At 37.6% G+C, this 26,613-nt stretch overlaps 1 protein-coding gene across 11 annotated transcripts in view; it reads left to right on the forward strand.

Annotated features, from left to right (window-relative positions):
• Window positions 1-26,613, forward strand: part of DLG2 (discs large MAGUK scaffold protein 2) — a 1,239,088-nt gene that overhangs the window by 447,204 nt on the left and 765,271 nt on the right. For 10 of the 11 annotated variants that reach the window (XM_060105473.1, XM_060105479.1, XM_060105470.1 and 7 more), the window contains one exon: window positions 13,878-13,931. The exons of the other annotated variant lie outside the window; for it this stretch is intronic. In XM_060105473.1, coding sequence (XP_059961456.1) covers window positions 13,878-13,931 — 54 coding nt within the window. The remainder of the gene's footprint in view (window positions 1-13,877; window positions 13,932-26,613) is intronic. 11 annotated transcript variants of the gene reach the window in all.

The following is a 26,613-nucleotide window of genomic DNA, read 5'->3' on the forward strand; positions in this document are numbered from 1 at the left end:
TGAGATGATAATGAGGAAATAATCCTTCTTGTCTCAAATACATCCTTGAAACCTGTCTCCTCAGCTCAACCATCCCTTCCACAGACCCTGCCTCTAGCCCCTGGATGTCAAATTTGAACCATCATAAGCTCAGGTCAGCTCTAAATAGGATTTGTTCAATGATGAGTTTCAGTCCTAGTTCATGGTGTTCCAAGTGTGTTTTGTCCTTTCTGGATTCTAAATATTACTTGACTCATCATCCTCAATCATGCCGGATGCCTTTTTCTATTTCATTCCTCTTAGCCTCACTTTGCACTTCTGTCTAGTAATACCCCAGTTTTTAGTCTATTTCCTTCCAAAGAATATGAACAAGGCTATTAATGGAATTTCTATTAGTAAAGGAATAAAGGTGACACTTAATCTATAGAGATGTTCAACCTAAAGGGGAAAGAAAGAATCATATCTGAAGTGACCTGGATAATTGCAACAGCCTGGATCTGAATGAACATTTGCAGATTTGTGGTAAAACGGAATGAAATTGTCACTTTCGTTTTTGAACAAAAGACAAAACTTGCCATCTTGTTATCTTCCTCTCTTGTGCAGTTTGCATTTCTTTGACTGCTGGTCTTGTGATTTCTGTGCATAGGTATCTGGAGTCCATGAAAAATTAACACCTGGTGCAGGATGGCTTCTCTTTGTATCAGTATTGCTTATTGTAAAATGTTTGTGTTGACTCATCAAAATGGGGTATTAGTGCAGATATATGTTATGGTACAACAGAGTAAGCCCATCCTCTGCTTCTCCCACTTTCCTCACCTACTCCAGAAATTACAAAAATAGGGCCCCAAACATATTTGTTACAGAACAGAAAAATAGACAGTTGCTCGGGGTTAATAACAGCAGTCCTCCTACAAGTAACAAAACAAAATTAAAACACACATATCAAACCCTCAAAACCTTTAATAAGCTAATACTAGAAAGATAGTACTCTTTTAAGCTTCATTTAGATATTTTTATTTAGCAGAACATGCCTAAGAACAATGGAGTTTCTAATTTTTATCTTGTGTAGACACCAGAAAATATACTGTACTAATGTTTTTACTATTGCTGCTGCTGAGACCCCCCACTACACTATTACTACTACCTTATATTTTCCTTATCTTTTTTTTATCTTATTGCGATTTTCAAAGCAGTGTAAACTAGGTTCTCTCTCATTACAACTTTGTAAGGTAAGCAAGACAGGTTTTAATATCCCATATTGTTCATAAGAAAATTGAAGTTCAAAAAATTGAAGTGGCTGGGGTCAGAAGTGGTTAAGTAGTAAAACATAATGTAGTAGGGCTAGAGTCTCAGTCTACTGCACTTTTGCTCAGATTCAGAGTTTTAGCTTAAAAAATCTAGGTCTGAATCCTGGCTCTACCACTTGCTATCTTCGGTAAATGCTTAACTTCTCTGTACCTCACTTTCATCCTCTGTAAAATTAGATATTATACAGATATTTTTAGGTTTTTTAAATGACATAATGTGAGTTAAACCCTTAGCAAAACAGCTAAGCAAAGAAAGTGACCAGTAAGGATTGCCATTATTAATGTTGCTAATTTTTAATAATTAGCCAAAATGTATCCTTTTACAAATTGTATAGGGTGTTTTGTTTGTTTGTTTTGCATAGGGTTTTTATATATTATCCCATCTGCTTCTTGAAGAAGCACATGAGGTTGACCAAATAATAATTTATAATCTCCATTTGTACATGAACAGAAAATTCAGAAAGGCTAAATTTTTGGGCTAAGACCATCATAAAAGTAAGAAGAAATGTTTTAAATCTTAGATGACCCAAATCCTAAACTCTTTTTATTACTGCTTTTATGATATTAAAAATTAGGTTAGTATTAAAATCAGGAATCATCCAATTCTTATTTATATTAGTAGTTGAATGTAGCCTTAGAAATAATTTAGGGAGCTAAGTGACCTGATCAAGTTCTGCAATGGTTGAGCCGTCCCTAGATGCCTCATCTGCTGACTCCAAGTATAGGGCTGGGAGGTGCTCTTCCTATAACATAAAAGCATAACATGCAAATGATGTTTGTCAAGTTAAAACGGGCAAGGAGGGGGTCATGAGATGTAAGGTTACAAACATTATATTCATAAGGAAGTCATTATCTCCTTTCCAGTTGGTTGGGGAAATCCTTTATAAAACGAGTGAAGGTTCCGATGTATCTGAGTTTATCATTCCAGTGGACAAAGTGGTCTGAGAGAACAGAGGAGAGTCAGCCTGGGAACCGTCATTTCACTCTCCAACTTGTGACAGAGTCCCCATGTACCAGAGAACAACCTCCTCTCTGCCTTCTTTCTCTTCATTTCATTCTTCTTTCTCACCGCTACCCTCTTTCCTCTAGCCCACAGCAACAGATAATATCCCTTCATCTTTCCTCTGATAGGCACAATTGTAGCATTATCCTAGGCCCAGGAGGAGGTAAATTGGTGAACAGAACACTTGCTTGCAGAATAACAAAGGGTAAGAAAGCCACTGGAAAACTGAGAAACCCAAAGTAACATAGATATTGCCACTCTGGGAAGCTAAGGCAGCTGCAGGGCTAGGAACTGGGTGGCATTTTTGGACCTAGAGATTTGTAGGCTCTTGGCTGTGAAACAAAGAGTTTATTGCCTAGTCAATGACAGTATACAAACACATCTGCAGAATATATTATTTGGCACCAGCAAATGCTGGCAGTATTTAGCCAACCCCTATTCTTCTAGTCCACATTCACTTCTCCTTTTTATCTATTCTCTCCCCCATGTTTTTCCTCATTGAAAATGACTTCAAATAAGACATTAATTTTGAAGAAAAAGTGGATAGAAGGGAGAGTAATAGACATATAGATGTTTTCAGAATTTAAAATAAGGGAAATTGATCTAAAATGTCGTCTACTCTGTTTTTTCCACAACCCAGCCCAAGTGCCATCGTTTAAAAGCAGGTATTGAAACATCTTCCAGTCCTAACATGAACATAAGAACATTATCTTTTACTAATGATGAAATAGTAAACCAAACTCACACCTCCTTTTCATCTCTCTCCCTTACATTTCCTCTCATACACACCCCAGAAAAACATTCTAGATATGAAATATTTTAAGACTTTCTCCATGGCTGTTATGTTTTAAACTTTGAGCATATTATCTTGTATCAAATTATGATTGGTAGGGGAAAAAAATCAAGCAGACCTTAGATGTTAAGAAACTTTTCCTGGAGTTAAGGCTTATATAGAACATGGAGAAAGGCAAGAATGGAAGAAAGAGCTTGGTGATAATTCTCTGTTTCACTTCAAATCTTTTAGGCTCTTTAATATGGAAGAGAATATTTTGCCACTAATTGCATGGTCTTATGGCCAGAAAAGTAACTTATTCACAAAAAAACAGAATACAGGGTCTAAACATGATCATACAAAATACAGATTATAAAAATGATCATAAGTGGGTTTTTGAGGTGCCTTGTCTAAGACATCAGAACCTCATCCTTTATCCAGTTTATTAGAAGCCACTTTATATTATTGATCTTTTCCCAATTTGACTTTTGTCTTTTTTCTTCATGCCTTTCTTAATGTCACGTCTTCTGACTTTCTGTATCTGAATGATAAAAGCAGAGATCATCACCATCCAGAAAGAAGACTCGTATAGCATCCCTGCCTTCTTTACAGTATTTCCCAGCAGGTCCAAATTTATGATGAGTGAAATCAGATCCTTGATGAGACATAGACTCTTAGAGGTCATCCATTTCACTCTTTATTTCCCAAATATAAAAATAAATTGGGAGGCTCAGTGAATTGCCTTTTCACTGTGAGTTACTGAACGTGATGGGTCTAAAACTAAGATCTCCTGATTCCCAGTCAGCCATCTTTATGCCAGTGACATAATTCCTTGGCTGGATTGTGGTTATTGCCAGGGAGATAGAGTACCTGATTTTTGATAGCCATGCAGGACCTACCTGAGACGTCAGGTTTACTCCATTATAAATAAGTTGAAACATGTTTATATTAAAAAATAGATGGTTATGGAGTAAAATTGTTTGAAAACTACACAATTTTTTTAAAGATAAAACATGAAATGTCAAATAAATGTCCAGTTTGGGGTGGATCTTTTGGGATATATCTTCACGCTCATCTGAGAAGTTTAAGAAATTCTGAGGATGCCATTTTACTTTTTTGACAATCTTTGAGTCCTTAGCTTTTTCACCAGATCCCAAGCTTCCTCTCACCTCTCCAACTTCTGAAATGTACAGCAGGGAAGTAAATTAGAGCAAGGAACATTTCCTTGCTCCACACAGGGTGGTGATACCACAGAAATATGGATTTGGAGTCAAAAAGAGTGAGCCTTGGCTCCACTAATTTTTAGTCTAGTGACCTTGGGCAAGTTTTGTTACAGGTTCATGCCTCACTCTTCTTATCTGTATAATGAGCATAATTATAGCATGCAACTCATAGGCTTGTAATGAGAAGTAGAAAAGAATGAGTGTAAAGGAACAGCATATGGTAGACATTGAAGAATCTTTCTGTTTATAACTTTCCCTAACTTACATGCCATGGTTCCGAGTAGCATGGTCTGTAGTGCATGGTAGCTCCAGATGCTATCAATAGCACCAGGCAGTGTGATACAACAGCTTGTCACCAGAGGGAAGCATGCAATTACCCCTTTCTACCCATTTCACCTAATCTGTTGCCTCACAGGTTTCTCATGAATCTTATCTCTTGTTGCTGTGGTTCTAGTTCCAAAGGTTTAAAAACTCATTAACAAACATCTTTTGAGTATACTGTATGACAAGTGCTGTTAGGAGTGTTGGTGGAAGTGGCTGGTGAAGGAATGAAGTAGGATGAGGGCCCTGCCCTCACAATGACTACAGTTTCATCAAGGAGATGCAAATGTCACACATGAACCACTTAGCCATCAACATACGTGTAAGAACAGAAAGAAACGTTCATTAAGAATGGCAGAACTTGGTGCTTTCATGTAATTTCTTTTCCTTTATATTTATAATTTAATGTGAACTGAAGTAGTACAAATAATGTTTTAAAATTTGAGAGGGGCAGGCTGGACAGATTGAGGCCTGCAGTGAGGATTGAGGAAGCTTTCATGGAGAGTCTGGGGCTTTAGATTGTCCTTGCAGGATGGAGGAAGCTTGGTTAGGAAGATAGGAGAGGGGACCATGATTGGTTCAGGATGTGGGAGAAGGAAGAAATGTAAACAGTGACCTTAGAGTAGGCATAAGCAAGGCGTATGCTTGGAGTATAGTGAGAGTCCTGGCCTGATGGAAGTAAAGGAGATGAGAGAAGAAAACTAAACAGCAATCACTGATTGATCACCCACTGTGTGCAAGGCCCTGATCCAGGTACCACAGAAGAAACAGGCCCCACCTCAGCCTGATGAACTGGCTTTGAGCAAGATTTGACAGCTTGCTCAGAATTCTGGTACCCTAAATCTGGAAAATACAACTGTACTGCTAAGATTATAGCTCTTTGGTGGCTTTGCAAAATGGAGCAGATGGTACCCACATGGCTCTTTCCAGGAATAGCACCGCGTGGAGTGAAACAGTGAATTAAGTAGGTATGGTTATTGTGGTATGGGGCACATTGACTAAACCACATCTGAGATTTGAGCTAATGACTCCATTCTTCGTGCAAACTTCAGAGAGCATTTGCACAAATGAAGCAGTTAGATCTGTAAATGCTCAGTTTGAATCAGTGGGATTTGTGGCACCATGGAAAAAGCAAGGGGCTTACAGTCAGAAGACCTAGGTTTTAATCTCAGCTTTGCTCTTCTCTAGATGTCTGACTTTGGAAAATATACTGGAAAATATACTGGATCACTCTGGGGTTCTGTTTACTTACCTATAGACAAGGGAAAGTTCCACCAGTCCCTCCTGACACACAGCGGGTATTGGTCAATGAATGTTAGTTCCCTTTCCTCTGCCTGTGGGAATGAAATGATCTAATGTGTGTGGACACACTTCATAAATTATGAAGCATGATATAGGTGGCCAATCTAATATAATCATCTATTTGAGTTTGAGTGATGATCTACAGACCTAGTTTTGGTGAGTCTTTTATTTTAGCCTTTTACACTAACTGCAAAGAGGTATGTGGAGAGGGTGTAGGATGGAGGTCTGAAGAGTCTTCATAACAGCTCAAGCAATCTATATCTGTTTCTCCAAGTGGGATTGATTCTAGAGAAAATTTATATAGTAAGGAAAACTCTGTTTAGTTCTGGGTCTTTACTTTCTGTGCCTCATTCTCCACGCTGCCCCATCTTTTCTGTACTAGGGATAAAGAGGTGCCCAACTCAGCCTAACTGAGGCCCTTAGGATATCATTCATATTTTGCAAAATATTACAGTACCTTGTGTTTTAAGGGAGGATCAAACAGACATGTTATCACTTTAATCCAAAGGGAAGAAATACTAATGGTGTATTTTCAAAGATCAGTGAAAGAACTTGTGTTGACTAAAACAGGCTTCTGGATACGTATGAAATTGTAATAGGGAACAGAAGCAAATATTTTGTATTTAAGTGTTACCCACTTTGGAACTAGGCTGATAGGTTTGACTCTTGACCTTGCCGTTACCAGCTGGATGACCTTGAACAAACTGCTTAACATCTCTGTGCCTCAGTTTTCTGTAGAGTGAGGATATTATTATTTTTTTATTATTAAGAGAGTTCAGGCAAGCAGAGATGAATCGATTTCAAGCCAAACATATATCTGACATTCTTTCTTCCCATTTTCTGAACCAGTCTGGTGGTAAGCTAGGTAGGTAATGATCCCTGCATTTTGTTAAGTGCTAGGGAGAGGAACCAGGGTATTAGCTTCCTCCAAAGTTGCTCCCTAGAGACATCCTGCCATGGCCATGAACCTGCAGCTATGCCTTGGCTAGCCAAGCCTTGGGTGCTCACATTGTTCACTCACCCACTCACCTGTTATTGTCTCAGTGTCCTCACCTGGGATGGGGGTTACCCTATGTCATTGCAGGGTAAGGGCAAACCAGGTGACAGGCCAGAACCACTTGGTGCTACTATTGGTGGTGACTCAGATCAAATTGCACCCACCTGGCTGGTCTTGCGGAGAGGGAATATGAAAAGGGAGAGAAAATCCAGGAAAGCAAGAAATAACCACAGTAATAAATAATATAACCTTACAACTATAGAACTCCTCTCTTTCTCACTTCACATGCATTATTTCCCTAGCTAACTTCTTGGGAAATAGGTTAACTGGAAAATAGCATTGTCCCATTTTTTAAGTGGGGTTTTGAAAGAGATTAAGGGACCTAGAAACCCTCTGAGAATTGGGAATTGAATCTGAGTCAGTACGATGAGAAATTTCTCTTCAGACTGGCAAAGAGAAACTAGCAACTTTTGGGGCAGAACATAACTGCATTTCTCGGCCTTAACTGGAAAAACTCAGGAGAGAGAATCAGGAGATGTTGGTGGTTACCAGCATGGGTTCTGGGGCTGGAAAAACCTGGGTTTGACACCTGGTTTTGGTACCTCTTAAATTTGTGACCTTAGGCAAGTGATTTAGCCACTTTGAGCCTCCCCTTCTTTCTGTTTTTCTTTCTTCTTTTTTTAAATGAGAGTGATAATGTTTTCCTTAGAACGTCTTGGGAAGTAAATGCATTGATGTATCTTAAGTATTTATCACAACCGTGGAACATAATATTCATTCAGTAAATGCTTAATATTTTATTATTGTTATTCTTGTTGCTATTATCCTGTCTTCTGTTTTGATACTAAATAATTGTGAGCTCTGGGGCATGCCTCTTCCTTTCTCTGTCTCCATTTCATATTTGTAAAATGAAAGGTAGAATTAAATGATTCTTAAGGCCTCAGCTTCAAGTTTTATGATTCTAGAGTAGATTTGTTCTTCCTGTTTTGTTTCCTCATCTCTCATATAACCATCAATATGTCTTTAATCAGTAATTTACCAAAGAGTTTCTTTGGAGCTTACTCAAAGAAATCCTGATTGAGTCAGCCTGTGTGTGCCTGTGCTTAGCCTTCTCCTAAGTCATGGCAACTTCAGCCTTGTTCATACAATGCACTAGGGCCAGAGGGAGGAGGGGCGGGTTTTGGAACCATCCTGGATCAAGGTGGATGTCTAATTTGGCTTTCAGCTGGCCTCTGAGTTGTTGCTAAACAGTCAAAATTAGAATAATCTAAAGAGTCCTGGTAAAGCGTGATTCCATTCTGAAAGGCAGTAGAGCATGATTGTCCAGAGCATGGACTCGGGGTTAGGGGGAGGATAAATTAGGAGTTTGGGATTAACAGATACACACTACTACATATAAAATAGATAAACAACAAGGACCTACTGTATAGCACAGGGAACTATATTCATTATCTTGTAATAACCTATAATGGAAAAGAATCTGAAAAAAATACATAAAAATGATTACATATATGTATGTGTAACTAAATCACTTTGCTGTATACCTAAAACTAACACAACATTGTAAATTAACTATACTTAAATTTAAAATATGGTAAAAAAATAAATAAATAAAATAAAATTATATAGCTTAAAAAAGAAAAGAGCATGGACTCTGAGCCAGACTGTCAGATTGTTTGGGTTTGAAGACAATCTATTTACCAGATGTCTGACTTCGGGAAAGTTACCTAACCTCTATTTTCTCACCTGTAAATTGAGAATAACAGTGTCTCATTGGGTTATGTGAGGATTAAATAAGTTAACTGATATAAATAAGTGCCATATAAGTATTTGCCTTTATTATTATCCATCCCAGTGTTAACATATCAGGACATCTGTGTATGGTGGGTCATGGTACCATGAGATTCCAGGTAGGCATGATGCTCAGCCAGTGATGATGATCAACCAGGCAACTACAGATCCTTCAAGTAGGTAAATCCTGGTATCTCCTTCAAGTAAGAGTAGGACCTTACCTGCCAACAACTAGGGATGTGTGACTCCACCCAACAGATTGTGGGAAAGAAGGAGAAGGAAGAAAGGGTTTCAGTCTAACAGAGAACTACAGGCAGTACGTTGAGGCAGAAGTCCCCCCACCTACATCCCAGTTTTTAATTTCCAGAATGGGCCAACATGATGGAGGATTAGGGAGAAAACCTAATAAAAATAACGTTTGTCCTGAGTTCAGTCTTTAGCATACCAATTCAGTACTTAATGGGAGATATCTCATTTCAGACCTGATTGGGTATGTGGGTAGTAACCCCCATGTTCTACTTCCCTGGTTAGGATTGGGACATGGTCTGATTGGGGCTCACCCTGATGACAGCCCTCTGTGGGAATTGTGAAGCTAAAAGACTGTTAATATGGTATCTTGTAGCATCCAATCTAAACCAGCTGATATTTATCTTGAGGTTCTGGGATCTCCACCTATCTCAGTGAAATCATATGCACACAAAAATGGACTCATTTTAAAACTGTCAGTGAGTTCCATTTCGTTTTAAGTTGTCATGCCACACTGTAGATAGAGGCTGTGTTACTTCTTGCATATTCAGGAGCCTTGTCCTTTAAGAAGATAAGCCAAAGATTCTATGCTCCCAAAACAGCTCACAAGTTATTCTTGCCATATTTACCTCCTGTTAATTTGGCCTACTGTCAACTACTTGCCTTCTACTTGCATGTTCCAGGTCAGTTGAAATCCCTGCACATTTCCTAGCCGCATCAATGTTACTATTCAGTTCCTGCTGTATCTGGGTCACTTGGCTGTGTGGGTTTCTCTTCTTCTCTACTTCGCTTCTTAAAAGTTTAGGTATAGGCCTGGCTTCGGTCTTTTGACCCTCCCACTGGTTAGCCTGTACTTGTTGGACCTAAGCCTCGCAGAGTATGTTCTTTGACTGACTGGCTGCTCTACCACCCCTGCCAATACCTTGCTTGAAGAGTCTTCCTCTGGCTTGGTGACCACCTGCCCACTTATGTCAGAAGTATTTCACAGATCTGGCACTTAACAAATATCACGTCAGTTGAAATTAATGAACTTCTTTGAAAATTTGCCTTCACTATATAAGATTCTTTATTAGTTACATTCTCTTAGTGGCAAGCAACAGAAGTTTAGTTTCTCTTTTACTATCATAAGCACAGTTATTGATGTAATATTTGGGTATCCCATGGAACCCAAGGACAGGAAGGTGGCAGGAATTTATGAATAACTTGATCTAATAATTTAAATTGTATCAGTATTTTCTCTGCTTGCATCTGGCTTCTCTGTGATTAGCTTTATTCTTCCCTCTTGCTATAAACTAGTTTTTTTCCCACATGGAAGAGAATGTAGTATAAGAGGCAAACCATTTACATCTTATAGTTGGGTCATGCAAGAGAGATGAATTTTCTTAAGCCTTTATATTTACATGAAGACAAGCCTTTAAGCTTCTGGTTTAAAGGAGAGTTTTTTGGGTTTTTTTTTTTTTTGTAGTTGATACAGAAATCTCTTTCCAGTTAATGGAAATAAGCATATTGAAGGGGGATGCTGGAATCTGCTAAGTCATCCACTTGATTTAGGGGCTCAGTTAAAGAGAATATCCAATATGGAGAGAGAAGGTGTGTATGGCAAGGCAGTGTGAAGTGTGGAGATGAAGCTTAGAGAGAATTATCAAAGTAACTGGGAAACTGGTTTTCAGACTCAGAAACCAAACTTGATCAAACTAGGCATGGACTCACATGATCTCAAAAGGGAGAAAAGAAACAGGAGTCAGGCTGAGCCAAGAGAAAATCTGAAATTAACAGCTGGAGAGAAAAGCACATTCATGGGCTATACCTAGAATTCTACTTCACTCTGCTACTACAACTTGGGGCTTTTATTCTCTGCTATTATGTGCCATTGAGTACCTAAAAGATTCCAGGAAGCTTCTGGGAAAATGGTCTGGGGAGGGCTGTGGGGGTCCTGGAGCAGAGCAATGGGGAATCTTTAGAAAGTCTGATGTAGTGGGATATTGTGTTATTCAGAATAGCCCACCCTGGCATCTCCTTGGCACTCATATCACAGAGTTGCCAATGTCAAATATATGTGATGTATGTTTGTTCACACAATCCACACACGTTTGTTCATGCATTTTTAGTGACTTTTCTAGATGTAGGAATTAACTGTGCTTCTGGATCTTTTTAACACCAAGAAGGAGCAATGAACTTTCCACATTATATAGATTGTATTTCATTGTGTAAATACATAAATGCCTTTACATCCTGCATTTATGAAATAATTATTATTTCAAAAAACTGGATAATTAAGTGTTGGTGCCTGGTTAAAGAAAGAAGGTGATAGTGGATATTGGAAAAGTCATCAAAGTTTTGTTGGTAACATAAGATATTTTGAGGTTATCTCAGAAATGCTCTCCAAAGCTTTCAGTGAGATATTACTTTCCTTTGTACTATACTTTATAGCTACATTTAGTCAGTAATCCTAAGTATTTCCTGAGCTCCTTCTGTGTACCCAGATGCTGTGAAAAAATCTAGGAAAGTATACAATCCTTGTCATTGAGAGAGTCTCATTGGAAAGACCAAATTTACATACATGAAATGGAAAATAGCAATAGGAACATACAAAAGTGATAAATATCATTGTATAGGAACTGAACCTATGCATAAAATTTATTTCCAGACTACATTAATGCAATTTATAGAAGGAAAACAAGAGTAAGTTGAGTTGAAAGTCCCAAATCAAATCAATGCATATTTATTGATCAAAGTGTAGTAGATAATAAGGGGAAATACAAGTATTGCATATGATACTCAGAAAGTTTGAAGTCTAGTCAAGGAGACAAGACACAAATCTTTTGGGAGTCCTGGGAACCAATAAAAAAGCACAGAAGAAACATCATCAAAACTAAAAAACAAACAACAACAACAAAAACCATTAAGGAATTACCAGTTTGCTTTCAACATCTAATATGCAAGATCCTGTGGCATCTCTTACCTTCAGGGTGGTCTTTGCTTTGCCTGGGTCTTACTTGCTGCTCTTGCTAGAGATCTCAAATCACTGCAGGACTCTTGTGATGGAGACTCCTAGATAATGGAATCATAGAACAACTCAGTGTGGAAAAAATGGATCAGAAAGGCTGGTGTGAAATCTCAGCTGTCATTTTCTCTGAGCCTCAGTTTACTCATCTATAACATAGGGATAGGGACAATAATGCCTCATCAGTATGGTTTTGTGGAGATTAAATTAGGATATATATATATATTCTTATAAATGGACAATTAATATGTGTTTAATAAATGGTAATTTTCATGATCTAATCAGTTCTTTTTAGTGCAACTGGGCCACTAACATAGCACTGAGATCTCTGGGGCATAAACAATTCACAAAACATCCAATGATATTTTATCCTTATGATAGTCCATCTTTAGGGGCATTAACTAATGATAGCATTTAACATTGATTCTGAAATTTATGTTTACAAAGCACATTCAAATATATCACCTCATTTATTCTTCAGACAACCTTTTTAGAAGGTGATTATTTCTATTTCCATTCTACAGACAAGGAAAATGAGGCAAAGAGATTTAGTGGGCTTGCCCCCAGATCAAATTACCAAGAAATTGCTGAGCCCCAAAATCATATAATCAGGAAGGTGGTAAACCAAACTTGAGCCCAGGTCTTCTGACTCCAAACTTCATGTTCTTCTCCCTATACTACAGGCCTCTTAACAAACACTGTTTTTTGGTGAGGTCCAGTGGAAACTGTCTTTCTCCAGAGCCCCTATTTATCCACAAGGTACTTGATATTAGGAGTTAACAAATAAACCATGAATATTTAGTTGACCCACTATGCAGATATGTAGAACAGGGTCGTGTTTTCACTGACCAGTGATTTTAGTTAAAACCTGGAATTTTGTTCTGTAAAATCTGCTGGATTGCCATTTGTTTTGCTATTAGATTAGAATTCCATAGGCACAGATTGACATTAAAAAGCTGTTAACACTGTTAACTCCAGAGGGCATAGCTAATGAAATGTCCCCAAAGTTGAGTACTTGCACAAACTACCGTGTCGTATAGAACAGCTCTCGATTAATCGTGATGAGACTATTTCCTCTATCTAAATGAAATCTGCAGTTTGGGAAGGAGATTAAAGATCCTTCGGGGGATGAAGGAGAAGTTGCTGTGAATATTCTAGAAACAGAAAATAAAGATAGATCTACTTAATATTCATGAAGTCAGATTGGTTGATGCAAATAGATTGCAATCTCTTATTTTGTAATGACTTGGCTTGTAACACTCCTGTATCAGTTTTACACAGATCCCTATTCAACTTTAAAAGGAATGGCTGTATTTTGTACATTTTTTTAAAAGAAACTTTAGCATATCTAATATGATTTTCTGTCACCTTTGACTAATTTTTAATTTTCTAAGGATATTTAAGGTATATCATCAAAGGTGCATAAATGACAAAGAAAAGGTATGACACAGCATGAAAAATAGGTAAATATATGTAAGATGTCAATAAGTGAACCCTTCTATTTTGTTTTGTATACAACATACTCTCAAAAGCCAGTTTAAAGAAGAGTTACATTGTTTTAGGTTTAATTTTGCTTCCATGAGAGACAAATCAAAATTCTTTGGCACAGCCATTTCATAAAGAAATTTTTAACTCCTCGCCAAATTTATTAGAAGTCCTTGCCTCTTACACTGCACAAATCCTCACTTCCTCACCTTTGAGTTCTGTTGCTTACTTCATTTCATTATGTGGTCAAGGTAGCAAACAAATATTTGAAGGCAGGAGGGTGAAGGGGACTCTGAGCCACTTCATTTATCGCCCCCCAACATCTGACATAGTGCCTATACAGGTTCTCAAGAAATACTGTTGAGCTCTTGGTTAAATAAGTTAACAGATCCTATCTCAGAATAGACAACTTGTTATTTAAAACTTTTTTCTATTTCTCTTTTTTAGGCCAGCCCTGCTCCTATAATTGTCAACACAGATACTTTGGACACGATTCCTTATGTAAGTAACATTTTTATTAAGACTATCTTTAAAAACTGATAGAACTCAATCAGCTGAATTTAAAATTTTGTACATATTCCATTTTACCTAATCCAGATAATCTCATGAAATGATGTGTAGCATGAGTTCTGTGAGTTTTCTTTTGATATTTGCTAACTCACAGCTTAGGCATACTGACATTTTCCTCTTTGATTCATTGTTTTTTAAAGCACAAGGGCCTATCATGAGAGAAAAAAAACACAGCCAATTGTGATCAAATAATGTTAGTTTCTTAAGTGGTTCCCTGAAAAGAGATTGAACAAACTTCTCTGGGTTTCTTAATAAAGGAATACTCAAATCAATTTATATGATAGAGTCTAGAACATAATAAGTGATCAATAAATATTTGATGGATTTTGCTAGGCTTCTAACAAGAATTGGAACAAAATTTTGGGAGGGTGAATTCTATCTATATATAATAAGATGTATGGTTTTATAAAAGCATGGGGCATGAGATAAAAGGCACAGGCAGATCAGTAAAGCCCCAGAGTCTGTATCTGAAATATAACCACTATGATGGCCAAAATTCTTGACGACAGTCTGGCTGGGCAGGGGTGATTGGAGAGTGGTGCTGGGCCACAGTGGTATGAGTGGTTGACTTTATGGAGGTCCATAAAGTCATAAAGCTTTGTGAGTCGCCCTAGCTGATGGATAGAGGAGCGTGATTTAGGAAGATGGGACACAGATGCATGCAGACAGAAGGTTTGGAGCAAAGAGAAGGGCTGCAGGCATAATACACAAGAACAAACAGATCCCTGGTCTTTGATTAAATGTGTATAAAGTGCTTGGTAAGTGTTGGCTATTCTCAGTCTTAGACCCCAACCTCAAATGCCTACAAGGACCAAGCAAGTCACAAAAATAGATGGAGCAGGAGGCATGGGGAGAGTGGGGAATAGAGAGCACGTGATCTTCCAAAGTGGGAGCAGCTGCCACTTGGCTCCAGTGGGTGGGTACCAAAGGGAAAGGGGATCAAGAGTTGCCAGATCATTCAGTTTCTCAAGAGAAATCAGAAATTTGAATTTTTATACAATTTTACAGGCGACTAATTCTCAAAAGTTCAAACACTCTGTGCCAAAGTGTGTCTAGTCTAAAGGCTGCCCTTTGGGAGATACCTGCCTCAGAGGAACTGGAGGTCCTGAGCAGGTTCTGCAAGCCGGGACTTGGCCACAGGGGAGCAGAATGCCAGAACTGGAGTGCAAGTTGGGACTTGATTACAGGGACAAGTGATTAAAACTGGGACACAGGGTCAGGACAGGAATAACAGCAAGCTTGACTTAATGCTGAGTCACCTGAACTACTGAACCAGGGCTTCTTAAATCTCTCTGAACAAGAGTCATTTGGGGTCAGACTGGAAATGGGGTTAAGCTTACCAGTAGGAATCAAGTGGCCCCAGCTGTGGAAAGTAAACGACTCTGTTGGAAGGAAGCAAAGCAAATATTAAAGATACATAGTATTCCCAATTCTATCTCTCACTCTTCCTACCCTCCTTTGTTTTTCAAACATTTATATTGGAATTATTGTATGCCTGATGCTGCTTTAAGCACTTATCAAATATTAACTCATTTAATCCTCGTAACAAGCCTATGAGATAGGTACTATTAATGTCTCCATTTTACAGATGAGGAAACTGAGTCATAAAGAAGTTAAGTAACTTTCTCAAAATTGCACAGTAAGAGGCAGAGCCAAGAATGAATCTAGGTATCCTGGCTATAGAGTTTGAGATCTTACTTAACTCTGATCTTGCTGCTGCTTGTGTTTCCTCCCTCCCTCCCTCCTTTTCTGCCTCTCAGCTTGAGAACAAAGTTTTGTTACCTACTCCTCAGAAATGTGTAGCTTTGGGTGGATGACAAGTTGTCACAGAAGCTTCAATACCCTTGAGGCAGGGATCTATATATATATTAAGGGATTCTATGTTTTTGATATAGTGAATCTCTTTACCATATCCATTGGCATCATCTAAAGCAGATGAGCAGTGCTTTGAAGTAGACATGGAGCACAGAGACTTGACCATGTTAAGTAGGACTGCTTTCTTGTGATAGACCTATATTTATTCAAAGCCTTCTATTAGGGTTCTCATGACTAAATTCCAGATGCCCTCATGTACAAATAATTTATGAATAAGAATCTAAGGATTTTGAATAGACATGCTCGATTGGTAGCCCAACTGATAACTAGTAAAATCAGCCATATATAACAAATTAATCAAATTGCTCTCATTCTCCTAAATATCAATTTTGTATCTGATTTTGAGTTCTTCAAAGGGATGTTTTAAAATTATCTTCAACTTTTTTGTACTTAATGCAAACCCTCTTAGAGCTTCCTTAAGGGTAGGATCTTTAGAGATGTTTGCTAAGTATGAGGAAACTGTCCCAATTCTCATGGCAGTGTGTTGTTGAGTTATTCATTTACTCCTTCTGGACATAAATTGATATATAAGATAGGAATTATAATATCTACCTCAGAGGTGATAGTGAGGATCTCATAAGGTTATGTATATGAAATCATGCTTCATTAACTTCCAGTTAATAGGGGTTTATTTCTTTATTATTTTATTCAATAAATACTTATGCAGTAACATGTGCTAAACCCTGAGAGAATATTAAATATTAATATCTTCCCCATGTATAAGAAATATAACTATATTATGTATTGAAAAATGGGAGATTTAGCACACAAGTATTAATGTAGATGAATGTGCTTTGTGTCTGGACATAGGCCTAACCCTCCCTTTTGTTCCTGACTCACTTAGTGACCTGGAACAAATCACTTTTCCTTTTTCAGTCTATTTTCTCATTCCTTGGTGTTCTATACTTTGTTTTCCTCTATTCTGTCACATGTCCTATTTGTTCACATAATTTCAGTTCTATTTAATGAAAAAACAATTTCAGAGTTCCCCAGAGCATTTCAGTCATGTTGCATAAGAACATCTCCTTCCTTAAAATATTACCTAAATGACAAATTTTAACTTATGTATTAAAGTCCTCCCCCAAAATAATTTCATTACAAGTAAATTTATTAATTTTGCAAAATAGCAAATTTGGTTTTAGAAATATATGGTCCTCTGTGAAGCCATCTGGTCCTGGGCTTTTGTTTGTTGGAAGATTTTAAATCACAGTTGCAATTTCAGTGCTTGTGATTGGTCTGTTCATATTTTCTATTTCTTCCTGGTTCAGTCTCAGAAGGTTGTGCCTTTCTAACAATTTGTCCATTTCTTCCAGGTTGTCCATTTTATTGGCATATAGTTGCTTGTAGTAATTTCTCATGATCCTTTGTATTTCTGCAGTGTCAGTTGTTACTTCTCCTTTTTCATTTCTAATTCTATTGATTTGAGTCTTCTCCCTTTTTTTCTTGATAAGTCTGGCTAATGGTTTATCAATTTTGTTTATCTTCTCAAAGAACCAGCTTTCAGTTTTATTGATCTTTGCTATCATTTCCTTCATTTCTTTTTCATTTATTTCTGATCTGATCTTTATGATATCTTTCCTTCTGCTAACTTTGGGGTTCTTTTGTTCTTCTTTCTCTAATTGTTTTAGGTGTAAGGTTAGATTGTTTATTTGAAGTATTTCTTGTTTCTTAAGGTAGGATTGTATTGCTATAAACTTCACTCTTACAACTGCTTTTGCTGCATCCCATAGGTTTTGGGTCATCATGTTTTCATTGACATTTGTTTCTAGATATCTTTTGATTTCCTCTTTGATTTCTTCAGTGATCTCTTGGTTATTAAGTAGTGTGTTGTTTAGCCTCCATGTGTTTGTATTTTTTACAGATTTTTTTCCTGTAATTAATATTTAGTCTCATAGTGTTGTGGTTGGAAAAGATACTTGATACGATTTCAATTTTCTTAAATTTACCAAGGCTTGATTTGTGAACCAAGATATTATCTATCCTGGAGAATGTTCCATGAGCACTTGAGAAGAAAATGTATTCTGTTTTTTTCGGATGGAATGTCATATAAATATCAGTTAAGTCCATCTTGTTTAATGTATCATATAAAGCTTGTGTTTCCTTATTTATTTTCATTTTGGATGATCTGTCCATTGAAAGTAGGGTGTTAAAGTCCCCTACTGTCAATTTCCCCTTTTATGGCTGTTAGTATTTGCCTTATGTATTGAAGTGCTCCTATGTTGGGTGCATAAATATTTACAATTGTTATATCTTCTTCTTGGATTGATCCCTTGATCATTATGTAGTGTCCTTCCTTGTCTCTTGTCACAGTCTTTGTTTTAAAAACCTTTACAGACAAGCAAAAGCTAAGAGAATTCAGCACCGCCAAACCAGCTTTACAACAAATGCTAAAGGAACTTCTCTAGGATGGAAACACAAGAGAAGGTAAAGACCTACAATAACAAATCCAAAACAATTAAGAAAATGGTGATAGAAACATACATACTGATAACTACCTTTAATGTAAATGGATTAAACACTCCAACCAAAAGACATAGATTGGCTGAATGGATACAAAAACAAGACCTGTATATACGCTGTCTACAAGAGACCCACTTCAAACCTAGGGACAATACAGACTGAAAGTGAGGGGATGGAAAAAGATATCCCATGCAAGTGGAAATCAAAAGAAAGCTGGAGTAGCAATTCTCATATCAGACAAAATAGACTTTAATATAAAGACTATTACAAGAGGGCTTCCCTGGTGGTGCAGTGGTTGAGAGTCTGCCTGCTGATGCAGGGGACACGGGTTCATGCTCCAGTCCGGGAAGATCCCACATGCCTCAGAGCGGCTGGGCTCGTGAGCCATGGCCCCTGAGCCTGCGCGTCTCGAGCCTGTGCTCCGCAACGGGAGCGGCCACAACAGTGAGAGGTCCACGTACTGCAAAAAAAAAAAAAAAAAAAAAAAAAAAAAAACAGACTATTACAAGAGACAAAGAAGGACACTACATAATGATCAAGGGATCAATCCAAGAAGGTGTAACAGTTGTAAATATTTATGCATCCAACATAGGAGTACCTCAATACATAAGGAAAATTATAACAGCCATAAAATGGGAAATCGACAGTAACACAGTCATAGTAGGGGACGTTAACACCCCACTATCACCAATGGAACGATCAACCAAAATGAAAATAAATAAGGGAACACAAGCTTTAAATGTTACATTAATCAAGATGTACTTGATTGATATTTATAGGACATTCCATCCAAAAACAGCAGAAAACACTTTCTTCTCAAGTACTCAGGGAACATAGATCACGTCTTGGGTCACAAATCAAGCCTTGGTAAATTTAAGAAAATTGAGATTGTATCAAGTATCTTTTCTGACCACAATGCTATGAGACTAGATATCAAATACAGGAAAAAATCTGTAAAAAATACAAACATATGGAGGCTAAACAATACTCTACTAAATAACCAAGAGATCCCTAAAGAAATCAAAGAGGAAATAAAAAAAATACCTAGAAACAAATGGCAATGAAAACATAATGACCCAAAACCTATGGAATGCAGCAAAAACAGTTCTAAGAGGGAAGTTTATAGCAATACAATCCTACCTCAAGAAATAAGAAACATCTCAAATAAACAACCTAACCTTACACCTAAAGCAATTAGGGAAAGAAGAGCAAAAGAACTCCAAAGTTAGCAGGAAAGAAATCATAAAGATCAGCTCAGAAATAAATGAAAAAAAATGAAGGAAACAATAGAAAAGACCAGTAAAAGTAAAAGCTTGTTCTTTGAAAAGATAAACAAAATTGATAAACCATTAACCAGATTCATCAAGAAAAAAAGGAAGAAGATTCAAATCAATAGAATTAGAAATGAAACAGGAGAAGTATCAACTGACACTGCAGAAATACAAAGGATTATGAGAGATTACTACAAGCAACTATATGCCAATAAAATGGACAACCTGGAAGAAATGGACAAATTCTTAGAAAAGCACAACCTTCCAAGACTGAACCAGGAAGAAATAGAAAATATAAGTAGACCAATCACAAGCACTAAAATTGAAACTGTGCGTAAAAATCTTCCAACAAACAAAAGCCAAGGACCAGATGGCTTCACAGGCGAATTCTATCAAACATTTAGAGAAGAGATAACATCTATCCTCAAACTCTTCCAAAATATAGCAGAGGTAGGAATACTCCCTAACTCAGTCTACAAGGCCACCATCACCCTGATACCAAAACCAGACTAAGATGTCACAAAAAAGAAAACTACAGGCCAATATCAATGATGAACATAGATGCAAAAATCCTCAAAAAAATACTAGCAAACAGAATCCAACAGTACATTAAAAGGATCATACACCATGATCAAGTGGGGTTTATCCCAGGAATGCAAGGATTCTTCAATATAGGCAAATCAATCAATGTGATACACCATATTAACAAATTGAAGGAGAAAAACCATATGCTCATCTCAATAGATGGAGAAAAAGCTTTCAACAAAATTCAACACCCATTTATGAAAAAAACCTCCAGAAAGTAGGCATAGAGGGGACTTACCTCAACATAATAAAGGCCATATATGACAAACCCACGGCCAACATCATTCTCAATGGTGAAACACTGAAAGCATTTCCTCTAAGATCAGGAACAAGACAAGGTTGTCCACTCTCACCACTGTTATTCAACATAGTTTTGGAAGTTTTAGCCACAGCAATCAGAGAAGAAAAAGAAATAAAAGGAATCCAAATCGGAAAAGAAGATGTAAAGCTGTCACTCTTTGCAGATGACATGATACTAAACATAGATAATCCTAAGGATGCTACCAGAAAACTACTAGAGCTAATCAATGAATTTGGTAAAGTAGCAGGGCACAAAATTAGTGCACAGAAATCTCTTACATTCCTATACACTAATGATGAAAAATCTGAAAGAGAAATTAAAGAAACACTCCCATTCACCATTGCAAGAAAAAGAATAAAATACCTAGGCATAAACCTACCTAAGGAGACAAAAGACCTGTATGCAGAAAACTATAAGATACTGATGAAAGAAATTAAAGATGATACAAACAGATGGAGAGATATACCATGTTCTTGGATTGGTAAAATCAACATTGTGAAAATCTACAGATTCAATGCAGTCCATATCAAACTACCAATGGCAATGTTCTAGTTCACAGAACTAGAACAAAAAATTTCAGAATGTGTATGGAAACACAAAAGACCCTGAATGGCCAAAGCAATCTTGAGAAAGAAAAATGGAGCTGGAGGAATCAAAATCCCAGACTTCAGACTATACTACAAACCTACAGTAATCAAGACAGTATGGTACTGGAACAAAAACGGAGATATAGATCAATGGAACAGTATAGAAAGCCCAGACATAAACTCACACACATATGGTCACCTTATTTTCAGTAAAGGAGGCAAGAATATACAAGCCCAAGAAACAAGTTCAGTTACAGCCTCTGCTCATATCCCATCTACTAACACCCCAGTGGCCAAAGTAAGTCATATTGCCAAATTCAACGTGGAGGAAGGAGTGAATATTTGCTAAACAAGAAACTAATTTACCCCACCAAAGCCTTAAATAAAAGGGCTAAGAATCTGTATATGTCCCATTGTAAGAAAAAAATAGGTACAAAGAAGGAAACTTACACTTTAAAAATATTGGTAGAAATAAACAAAGTGCCAAGGGGAACTGATTCATCTGGTATGGAGAGTGATTGTCTACATTATCAAGGATGTCTAAGGGAAAATATTGAAAATAAAAGGAACATCTAGCTAGTATTAGCAGTATAATGATTTTGCTTTCCTGTGAGACATTTTGTTGTCTTCCACTTTATTTCCAGAGGTAGAAATAACAGTGGAGACAAGGAACTTTGTTCCAGAAATTCCAGGATTGTGTCTTGGAAAACCTCCCAAGAAAGTGAGAGAGAAGAGAGAGGAGGGTAGATGAGAGAAAAGAAGAAGGAAGAGTTAGTTTACAGAAATGTTGAGAGTCCTTAGTAATATCACCCATTGTATCTGACTGCCAAGAAGATCATTTATGTAAAGCAGTTTGAAAGCCATCATAATATTCTTATAATATTATCAGTGAGATTTTTTTAGAGAGCTTTAAATGTGAGAGGTCACTGGATGAAAATAGAACTGTGATTCTGGGGCAGAGGACAAGAGAGTGATTTAAAGGGTATAAAACGACCCTAGGAAAGGCTGACAGTGTGAGTGAAAGATTGGTGAGAAGAGATGGGGATGAGAGAAAATAAAAGATAATGTAGGGGCTTCCCTGGTGGTGAAGTGGCTGAGAGTCCGCCTGCTGATGCAGGGGACGCGGGTTTGTGCCCTGGTCCGAGAAGATCCCACATGCCGCGGAGCATCTGGGCCCTTGAGCCATGGCCGCTTAGCCTGCGCGTCCGGAGCCTGTGCTCTGCAACGGGAGAGGCCACAACAGTGAGAGGCCTGCGTACCGAAAAAAAAAAAAAAAAAAAGATAATGTGGATTCAGGGACACAGAGAAACAATCAAATTAGCAGTGAGTTTAATTTGGGAGCCAAAGAATGGGCTTCAGACCAAGAGGTGTTGTTAAATAAGATTTAAAATACATTTCTGATTGATCCCAGCAGCAGGAAGTTGAGAATAAGAACTCTCTGAGGAGGAAGTTGCCGTATTGCAGAAATGGGATGACCAAGCACTTGGTCATAGAGCTGGAGAGTTAGGCATTAATTTCTTTGAGTCACTTTGTACAAAAACAGACTCTTGTGATTTAGGCTACTATTCACTTTTAATTGGATGGTTTTCCAGAATTATCCATGAAGGGAGAGAAAGCAGAATTGTTTGTTTCTTTGAACCGTTCTGGCAGTGATTAATAATGGAGATAGTTTCGAAGAATTTGCTGATTTTAGTACATTTATTTTTCAGCAAACAAGTTTGTTTCTTTTGGTGGTGTTTCCCATGAACACTGTTAAAACTATGTTGTTGATATTTTTATCTGTTGGATTTGCAGTATTATCCAGAAATGAAATATACTTACATGCCAGAAAACAGCTTAATATTGGCTTAACTATGCCCATGAGGCAATAGGAATTTAGCAATAGAGGTAGTGCTATCAATATTTGTTCCACAGTCAAACCTAGCCAACCTAAATCCATTTCTCAACTGCCACAATCAGCAGATCCCTTTCCATTTGTTACTTTGCTCTAAAAGGCAAAAAGTGGAACATCTTTTAGTATTTCTCAAATATTAATGTACATAAGAATCACCTGGAGATCGTAAATGAAGATTCTGATTTAGTAGGTATAGGAAGGCTCCTGACAGTATGCATTTCTAATAAGTTTCCAGGTGAAGCTGCTGCTCAATTGTGCATCACACATTGTGTAAGAAGAGTCTAATGAGAGAGACTAGCCTTTGAATTCAGGAGCAACTGGGTTCTAAGCCCACCTCTGCCAGTTAGTACTTGCCTGAGTTAAGTCAGGCAAGTCAGGTTAAGTCAAATTATCCATCTAAGCCTCTGTTTTATTATTTGTAAAACGAGAGTAATAATATTTGCCTTTCAGGGGCTGTTATAAATATTCTTCCCAGTATGTAGAAGATGCTTAATAAATGTTCATCATAAGATTTGGGGGTGCCTTTGATAAAACAGAGCATGCCTTTGACTTAATCATCTTGAACTGTTGAGACAAGAATGCGGAAGTCATAGCTAGTTCAGCGGTAGGGCCAATAGCAGTTACGTAGGTTCATGGGCTGACCTACATCTAGATCTTTACTTCTTAAAATGTGACCCATTGACTAGCAGCATCATTATTACCTGGAAGCTTGTGAGCATAGAATCTAAATTCTCACTCAAGACCTACTAAATCAGAATCTGTGTTCTTAAGAAGAACCCCAGTGATTAGTATGCATATTAAATTTTGAGAAGCTTGGTCAGTAATTCAGCAACTTCTTTTTTCGGTTTGGATTCTGCTGTCTTTGTTCTTTCACCACGCCTTTTCTGTCCTTTTCACTCGTTCGCCTTAAATATATGCATATCTGTAGGAAAAAGGATCAATTCAGTTCAGCAAATAGACACATGTAGTGGCCAACTAGTATGTTGTATAAGCTTTTAGGCCTGTGCTCTCCAAGGCAGTAGCTTCAAGCCTCATGTGGTTATTTAAATTTAATTAAAATAATATAAAATTTAAAATTCAGTTCCTCAGTTGTACTAGCCACATTTGAAATGCTCAGTAGCCAGGATGGTTAGTGGGTGCCATATTCAACAATGCAGATATAGAATATGCTCATCATTCCAGGAAGTTCTATTGGACAGAGCTGTCCTAGGTAATCACAAGAGAGAAATAGAAGGGGAAGAGAGCTAGTATTTATTGAAGGACCACTTTATTCTAGATGTTTTATATATATTACCTAATTAATGATAAAATTACCCTCCCAAATTTTGTGAGTTGGTTTCATTTCCTTCTTAGAATTAAGTATTTTCAAATCTTCTAAATAGTCATCACTCTGCTAGGAAATTGTTGGGTATGTTCTTGTGGAAGACATGGTCCCTGTCCTCATGGCCCTTAAGTGTTTGTCAAATTTAAAGGCTCTTATACATGACATACACGGAAGCAAATGCAAGCAGTTACTAAAAGCTTTCTTAAAAGTTCACTGATTCTCCCATCATTTTCTTTCCGTGAAATTATAAAACTCCTATTTAGACTGGAATAATTCTTTTAATTATTCCAGTAGAAGACCTGATCTGCTTGTTCATTCACAAACCTACTTCAATCTTTTTTCCCTGTGGTTCCCTTATAGGGGGCACTTTGCTGCCTTCCCTACTTATCACTCCTCATCTGCTGGGAAGCCTGTACGTAGGCTTGTTGTATTGCACCTAAGGTGGGAAGCAATGAGAAAATATAACAGTTGTCCAAGTGAAGTATGTGATTGATGGATGAGAGTCACACGCAGGCCCTTCTTTCTGTAATGGCTCCTTTGAAGGCACATGCCCCATATACCTAGGCAAAGAAGCCACTGTTGCTCCAAGGAGCTCAGCCTGGCAGAGCAGGTTAAGAACAAGGGTAAATAATCCTGGCAAGGATTTGAATAGTTTCTCTACAACATTGCTGCTCAAGATGCAGTCTCTGAACTGGTAGCAGCAGATTTTGCCAGGCAGATTACTAGAATTTCTGAATCTCCAGCTCTACCAGAGACCTAAAGAATCAGAATCTCTGAGGGTAGGGCCAAGGAATCTATGTTTTTACAAGCACCCCAGGTGATTCTTATGCACACTAAAATTTGAGAGATGCTAGTGGACAGCCAAAGAAGCTTCTGGATGCTAGACTGAAGAAGGGGTGAAGGGTAGGGTAGGAAATACTGCATACAGGAAGAATGAAATAAAACTATAGGGACTCACTAAAGTACAATGTAACACAGTTAGAATTCATCTGAGCCAGCATTTAATCCTGGTATAGTTGTTGTTTAATCATGTGGAATGCTTTTAAAAAGCATTGACTCTCATAGGCTAGTGGAATCTAGCGGATAATGCAGAGTGATAGCCTGGCTCACTCTTACTCATCCAAAAGGATTCAGCTTAAATAGTGCTCCTTCTGGGAAGCTAAGGTTAGGTGTAGTACTCCCTGTTGCATGCTTCCACTTCAGACTGATTTCCCTTCATAGAATTTATCACACTACCTTATAAGTGTTTCTTTAATGGCTGATACTTCTTCCTAGAGTATAAACACCATAAGCACAGAGAAAAATTGCTTCATCTTTCCCACCATTGTACCTTTATAACCTGGCATATTTTTGCTGGACTGGCTGGCTGAATTAATGAATGAATGGAGATGTGTAGAAACTGCTTTAAGGGAATATGCTGTAAGGAACCATCCCATTGGAGGAAGCCAGAGAAAGGTAGAATTTTAGCTGGCTCTTGAAGAATAAGTTAGACGTATCCAGGCAAAGTATGGAAAAACATTTCAGGGAGAGGGAACTGTTTGGGCAATGATCAGATACCTGGAAACTCATATGTCCTAAGTTCTGTGTGGCTGAAGCATAGAGCAGTAGTATAACATGAGGCTGGAAAGGTAGGGCTGAGTCTGATTATGAAGACCTTGTTTGCTTGATATGAGATTTGGACTTTATCTGGTCCATACTATCATCTTGCCATATATTTGGGAATTTGCAGACATCTTTTTTCACTACTCTATCTCTTTGACCTTGTCTGTGCCTGAAATGTGGTTGGTACTCTGAAATATATGTTGAATAAATAAAGCCAAAAAGCAATAGTGATCATTTAACAACAACGAGGGACAAAGTTTTCTTGAGCCTTTGCTATACTTCCTAATCTCCCTGCCATTGTTCACTTTGTTCCATTAGCCCAGAAAGCCGTTTTCCTCCGTACCCATATATCAAGATCCCATTAAATTGCCACCTCTATCAGCAAGCCCTCATCAGTCCCTCTAGGCACAATTAATGTCTCTTTCCTCTTTGATTTTATAGTATTTTACTCACAGAAGGTTGCCTGCTCTAGTGGAAAGAGGATGAACTCTGGGCTCTTTTGATCCTACCATGTACTAGCTGGCTAACCTTGGGAAATTAACTTTTCTGATACTTTTCCCTCATCTTTTCCCTCAAGTAGAGAGTAGTAACTGTCTTTCATAGTGTGTTATTTAGTATATATTTTCACTTACATTTAACAGAGACCAAAATAACAGTGCTTTTGCAAGACAGAAATGTATTTCTCCCACATATAACAGTCCATGAGTGAGTTGT

This window comes from Mesoplodon densirostris, chromosome 7, assembly GCF_025265405.1.
Source record: "Mesoplodon densirostris isolate mMesDen1 chromosome 7, mMesDen1 primary haplotype, whole genome shotgun sequence".
Taxonomy (NCBI): Eukaryota; Metazoa; Chordata; class Mammalia; order Artiodactyla; family Ziphiidae; genus Mesoplodon; species Mesoplodon densirostris.